Consider the following 7,270-nt stretch of genomic DNA (forward strand, 5'->3'; position numbering starts at 1 on the left):
TCTTAAGACTCACAAAGGTTTGGCTGAAATGATAACCAAATTAATAGATCCCCACACCTACAAATTTATCTACTTTCTCTTCCACTCAATTTTCCACTTCCTCCCTTCTTTAAGGCAGATGGGTGTCTTCTCCGGGGTAACCAAGTGCCTTAATAAAAATTATTTTTTTTAATGTATAACTGGCTCTTCCTTCAATAAGGTTGCCTCAACATAGATGATTATCTCTCTTCTTTTCCAAATTTCCATTGAACCAGAGAAACAATAACTTACAATTAAATTAAAACATAACCACACTAGACAACAAAAAAGGGTGCCATTAGCAAGTTAGAGTTTTAAAACACCCAAGATCCATGGCTCTCAACCTTTAGCATGCATCAAATTCACCTAGAGGGCTGGTTAAAACACAGATTGCAGTATTCCACCCTCTGGGTTTCTGATTCAGTAAATCTGGATTGGACAATAAATTCTTTATGTCTAGCAAGTTCCCATGTGACACTGATTCTGCTGGTCTGAGGACGACATTAGAAGAACTGCCATGCTAAGTAAATAGAGATCATTAAAAGGAACATTTTTTGTTAATTCTATTAGCAACTTCAGAGAAATTCAAACAGTACAAACTTTTTTTTTTAAGTGGATACAAACAGCAATTGGAAAATAAGGAACAGCTCTGGAAAACTGGGAAAAATATAACTTCTGAATTTAAAAAAAATCAGAAGGGCTAAATAACAATTAAAACCAAATACAGCAGTGTGAAAAACAGCCTAAGACATCTTCCAAAACACAGAGCAAAAGATAGAGATGGAGAATATGAGAGGAAAAATTAACATGTATAAAGGGTCAATAGCTACCTAATAGGTTTCTGGAGAAAGAACAAATACATCACAAAAAGTAATCAATAAAAAAAAAAGTAATCAATAAAGAAATTTTCCATAAGCTGAAAAAAAAGAATCAAGCAGTTGATACCGCCTGGTCAATTTTCAAGCAGGTAAAAAACTTTAAAGCCAACAGCTGAACACATATTTGTGACATTTCTAAACTAAAAAACATAAACAAAGCTCTAAAAGTTTTGAGGGGGAAAAACACAGCTTATTGCAAAGCAATATGAACCAGACTAGCATCGGAAGAAAACAGAATGTTTTCAAGGCTCAGAGAGGAAATTATTTTGATCCTGGAATTCTACATCTAGTCAAACTATCAAATATGAAGGCAAAATAAAGACATCTTCGGAAATTCAAGAACTAAGAAAACTGACTTCCTGTCTGTACTAGTTTCCTACTTCTACTGTAAGAAATCACCACAAAAGTCCAAAATGGGTTTCAGTAAGCTAAAATTAAAATGTTGATGGGATTATATACCTTTCGGAGGCTCTAGGGAAGAATCCACTTCCTCGCCTGTCTAGCTTCTAGAAGCGGCCCGAATCCTTGACTAGAGGCCCCCTTCCGCTTTCAATATTATTAAATGTAACTAGTATTTACGGAAGATTTTTTAGTTCCTTAAAACATGGAAATGACTAGGGCTATACTATATAGCTTCTGACAGAATAAATGGAAAACATCAGTATGCTTTTTATCACTGCCTAAGAAACATTTTAGTAAACTAGTATTTCTATTTAATAAACACTTACCGAATCATTTGCTGCTAGTGCAAGTGCAAGGTTCACTGGAAAAACAAAAAAATGATTAAATTTAGTAACTTTCCTTCTATTAAAATTCATTTTGCCTTTTAATATCTTCAATGTTATACCTAAAGCACAGAGATTTTTAATATATCTCCCTTACTTGTAAAACACGAGGACATGGAGAGAATACAGAAAGTAAAAAAGACAGAAAATAAAGTAATATTCCAAGATATGCAATAGATGGGCACTTTAAAGAATCTCTTTATAATCTGTTACAATTTTGTTTAAATAATTCACTTAGTTTTTAAAAAACAGTAATGGTATATATAGCTCAATTATCTTCAAAAACATATTTTGCAGAAACATTACTTTTTAGTAAGTAAAAATGGATGTGATCTTACTGCATTTTAAAAATAAATGCTGGTAATGCAAGAACTCTAAATATCTAAGTCACAAATATAAAACACTGGACAACTGTGCAGAGGGAAGGGAAGAAGGTAAAAGATAAGGTGGTAAAACGTGTTTCCAAAACTGCCTATTGCTAGTGAAACTTAAAGACATAAAGGAGGAAAGTAGTAGTTCCAAAACCACTTTTAGCCCAGCAATAGGAAAATGCTACATCTGAGATGAAAGGGAGGTCCAAAGGTAACACATTTCCAAGACTGATACATAAATAGACCCTCATGCTGTGGATCACATTTCCTTACAGAACAATGTTATACATGATGCTGAGATTCTTTCCTTTAAACTAGTTAAGAGCATGAACTTTCAAGACAAACTTTCTACCACCTTCTATTGCATAACCTTGAGTAGCATATTCTACCCCCAAGTCTGTTTCCTCTTCCATAAAATGAGGATAATTCCTATTTCATAACTGTTGTGAACATTAAATGAAATACTGTATGTAAAGTACTTAGTCTACAGCATAGCACTTGACAAGTGAATTTCTATAAATTATACTTCCATATTTCAGGTACGTCATAAGTTAAACATAATTTAACTTTTAAACAGAAATTTTTAGAGAGTATTCCATTTTAATGCTAGGGACTTCCTACATTTATACAATAGAAAAACAGAGCATGTCTGTATGAATCAAATGTCATCATTCTAATCCAAATTATCTCTAGTACACATATTCAAGTGAGAAGTATTTTAAGATAGTTTGGAACAGGAATAAATACATGTAAGGGAAAAAGCATACCAATACAGTTATACAGAAATACTCTATTTCTAATGCAGATAGAGATGTTAGGAAAATGTACTAGTTGTTTGGAACAGATGGTATAATGTTAATGAAGAAAAAAGCAAGGAAGGAGCATTTACTGAAATACCTACTATGAGTCACATGCTGTGCATTTTTTCATATATTTTCCTATGTAAATGCTATGGCACTGGATGATTTAATCAAAAACAGTGAACAATTTGTTTTAAACCAGTGCTATCCTACAGACCCAACAAATTACATCACACAAAACTCAAAGAACTTACAGCTATCATAAAAATATCTGCCATCTTTAACCAGAAGTAATCACAGAGCATGCAAAAGAGCTCACACCACTGAGAACAGGTAAATGTACTCTGAATTTTCAAGAAACAAAGAGATGGATTCTAGAACCAAAGATTAAGAGCCTCTAAACTTTAAAAACAAAGTATCAAATAGACTGATTGTAGGCCCTTGGGAAAGAAAGCAAAAATTTATAGAATATAGCATGAATTCACTAAGAACAAACACTAATCAGTTTAATATTAATATAATATCTATCAAATAGGACGGGTCTACCCAAAATGTAGTTGGTTAATTTCTTCAAAGTAACTGAAAAACTCTTACACAGCTACTTTCAGGTCAAAATGGAAAAAAAACTGAGCTCATTACACTATACAGTTGGATTTGTAGCTGGTTGTACAATAGTAAAACTGCTATACCCAGGAATTACTAAAAACAGCTTTATAAGTCAAGACAAAAGATCTTTAGGGATGTCACAAAAACTCTGTATCTGGACCTTCTTATTTCACATGTCATTGATTTCAATGGAACTAAAAATCTTAAGGTATATATATATATATAAGCCCAAATTTAGGTTAATAATCAGAAAAAAATCAGAATTTAAAAGATCTTGTGAGTCTAGAACTATGGAAAAATTAATAAATTAAATATAATAAGGATAGTCACTTAAAATCAATTGCAAAGAAGATAAATTGGATAGGATTTGAATTAGCAGCCACTCCTTCTGAAATGACTGAAAATTAAAATGGGGGCAACAGTAAGACATGAGTGCTTTAGGACTATAAATTAATACAACTACCTCTGTTGAGTAGGACTGTTGAGGACCTACTTTTACATTACCCTTTTACATTATTACACTGGAATAATTTTTTTAGAAATAAAACGTTTCTTTTAAAATATTTAGGGACTATCTGGTTATTCACCTTGGATGGCAACTCTTCTATTTCTGGTGGCTCTTCTTTTATAAGTTCTGAAAGCAGCATTTCAGTTACAGTTCAATCTAAAATCAACTAAAAAGAGCCACCAAGAAAAAAAATCTCCTTTCCAGTATTACTACAAAAGACATAAAGATTAGATGACACTTTAAATAAATAAAACAATGTTAAACATTTTCAAGTATTCTCAAATATTAAATCTACCACGATTTTATAAATGCTAAATATTATATTAGGGTTAAATGAAATAAGGTCTCGTTGAAACTACAAGCTATATACACATTGATAAAGCGTGGGTAAGAACACCAAAAAATAGAAATAACTTAGTACTAAAGTTACTAGATGGTATACAATAATAACAGCAACTAAATACTGAGTTAAAGTGTAGGAGATACTGAGCTAAATGGTTAGTTAGCTTGTTTAATTTGCATAACCATCCTATGAAAAAAGTTATCATCGTTGCTATTTTACAGTTAAGTAAACTGAAGATCATATGAGTAACCTGAGCACCTTTTCCTTAAAGAGTCAAAGATCTGGCTAGTTTTGTCTAACCCAAAATTCTAAGCTCCAAATCACTCCCAAGTCCTTATTTTAAGGAAGCAGCTATTAGGAATTTCACAAATATTAACTTTTTAAAAAGCAAAACTATAATTTTAATGCTGTGCACAAGTCCCTAATCAAGATCAGAATTGATATCCTATAATACCTGCGGTAGTAGACTTTCCAACTCCACCCTTTCCAGAAGCCACAACTATAACTTGTTTAACACCTTCTATCGGTTTCTGCTTTGGAAGTCCTCGGGACATGATTTGTGTCCTTCTTTGTTTTAGGGTCTCACTCTCAGCGCCAGATAGCTTGGGGGAAAAGAAGTTTTAAAATAAGCCATCTCCATTACCATGCTGTTAAAGAAAAACAATTATTAGTTTGTGATTAAGAGGTTTATTTTCTAGCTTAATTCTGCTCATCTCCACTAGTAAGGCCTTTTGAACTATTTTTAACTAACTACTGATCACAATTGTAGAGACACATTTACCTGCCAAGGTACACTGACATTAAAAATGGAATAAGCTGCCTCTTTACGAAGTTAAATCCTCCACGTGTTTTCTTTCTCTTCAACCTTGTTTCTAAATTAACCAACACTAAGAAAGCAATGTGCAAGTCACACATCCATGTTCTAACCATCTGTTTCACGTCCCGCCACGCCTCGGCCTGGTCCTACTCGGGGCCTAACTGGAAAGTAGGGACGTCCAGCCAACCGGGGTCTCACTGAGCCGCCAAATGCGAGGGGTGCCATGAGGGACTGCGGCGAGTCCTTGACAAGGTGCAGCACCAGAGCACCTGCGGCCCAGCAGCCCCAGTATCTCCGTCCTGCCCGCCTCCCCCGGACCTGCAGCACCACAGACCTGACGCCGACAAACTCGGCTAACTCGGCTTGCCCTAAACGGGGCACAGGTCCCGCCACTACCCCGAAAAGACACCCCACCAAACAGCATAAAACGCTGCCAAGACCCCATGGCGCAGACCGCAGCCGAGAGCTCAGCCCGGAGACCGTCGCGGCAGGCGCGGGGTGATAACGTCACGTAGCAACACTCGGCTTCCCCTCCCTAGCAACTAGCTTTCTTGAAGTTTCTCCAGCCCAGGAACCCAGCTGGTCGCCGTCTTGTTCTTAGCTAGGGACAAACATTTTACAGCGTTTAACGAAGCATACTCACATACGTCACCTTCTTTGGTCCTCACAGAAATCTTGGAGTAGGAGGTAAAAAAAACTGAGACTTCCCATGTTTAGAAACTTGACCCGACTGAAAAGAAGTAGCAAATGGTGGAACTTGAAAATGACTCCAGGATGTTTGCTTGTTTTCCTGCGTTATCTGCAATAATAGCTTGTGTTAGTATTTACTACGGTGCTGCTGACAGTTCCCTGAACGTCAAGTCGGGATGCTTTGCTAGTCTCAAAAAAAGTTTAACTAAATTACAACGCAAGTGTAATGTAGCAGGTTTAGCTCAAGAAGGAACTGAGTGAGACAAAGCTTGAGGGAGGAGGTGGTATTTGTCTTAGTGGAAGGAAGGAAATATTCCTACATCCAAAGAGGATGAGAGAATGAAGGAAATAGGTTTAGGAGAGAAAATTGAAAAGCTGGTACAGAAACCCAGACCCAGCAAAAGGGTCATTTAGGGTATGGGTTGCTTACCTTTGCATATTCTCCATAGTATTTTCTAAGGTTGATTTTGATTTATTTGCTTCTTATCTGTAGAGAGTTTGTTGTATAAACACTCAGTTTATTTTGCTCTACACTGATATTTAATTTCCTTATCTTCAATACAGTCATAACATATCCACTCCAAAGAATTATGATAGGGATTAAATGAGATATTACTGGCAAAGTACATTCAATTTAGTAAGCTCTGAAAAAAACTCACTTCCTTGCTTTTCTCCCCCAATCTCACCACTTTATTGCTTCAGTAAGCTCTCTTTATCTTACACTAGGTTTGACATTTTTACCCTATTGTTTTGTATCACTTCTTTATTTTATTATATTGTGAATACATTTTCTCAGTTAATTTTGTCAGTTTTTAAATTTTTATCTGCTAAATTTTTATAAATGGTAAGCCAAAAGAATAGGGGTAATGTGAATAGCTGTCAGAATAATCCGTTCACTAAACAAGAAATGCTGAATGTCTGCTCCCCTCCAGGCAGCTTTGCAAGTTCTCAGACTTCTACTGAAGATTGATTTATTGTACAAATATCTATTGAGCAACTACTATTGCACCAAGCATTATGCTAATCCTAGCATTTTCAAAATTGAACTAGAAATCATTTGAGGACTTTACAATCCAGTGGGAGAGACAGAATAAGTTAACAGTTACAGTATGGTGTGACAAGTATAGGAAAAAAGCACTGAGTGATTCAGATGGACAAAGAGGGGCACCCAATTCAATCAGGGAAGGCTTCTGGATAGGGTAACATACAGGCTGAATCCTGAGTGTGAGTAATGTATTAAGAGTCAGTTGGAACAACAATTACAGATTGTTGTGCAGAGAAGGAAGAAATGATGTATTAAGAACTACAATTTCTGTGGCTTGATGATGGAGTGTGAGGACCAGGATTGACAGAGATGAGGATGGAGGTTGATAAAAATGAAGGTTGGAAAGGCATAATACCTCATGTAAAGGAATCTGTACTCTATCCTGAAGGAACTGTAGAAGGGTCTTAAC

At 35.5% G+C, this 7,270-nt stretch overlaps 1 protein-coding gene across 9 annotated transcripts in view; it reads right to left on the bottom strand.

Annotated features, from left to right (window-relative positions):
- The window catches only part of NUBPL (NUBP iron-sulfur cluster assembly factor, mitochondrial), a 259,893-nt gene extending 254,269 nt beyond the window's left edge, over positions 1-5,624 (bottom strand). For 4 of the 9 annotated variants that reach the window (XM_073211389.1, XM_036999438.2, XM_073211388.1 and 1 more), the window contains exons 1-3: positions 5,461-5,616; positions 4,764-4,911; positions 1,625-1,659 (exon numbers count right to left, since the gene is read on the bottom strand). In XM_073211389.1, coding sequence (XP_073067490.1) covers positions 1,625-1,659; positions 4,764-4,911; positions 5,461-5,571 — 294 coding nt within the window. In that variant the 5' untranslated portion in view covers positions 5,572-5,616. The other 5 variants (XM_073211392.1, XM_073211391.1, XM_073211393.1 and 2 more) reach the window with 5 other exon arrangements.
- Between the last annotated feature and the right edge of the window lie 1,646 nt (positions 5,625-7,270).

The sequence above is a fragment of the Manis javanica genome, chromosome 8 (assembly GCF_040802235.1).
Source record: "Manis javanica isolate MJ-LG chromosome 8, MJ_LKY, whole genome shotgun sequence".
NCBI lineage: Eukaryota > Metazoa > Chordata > Mammalia > Pholidota > Manidae > Manis > Manis javanica.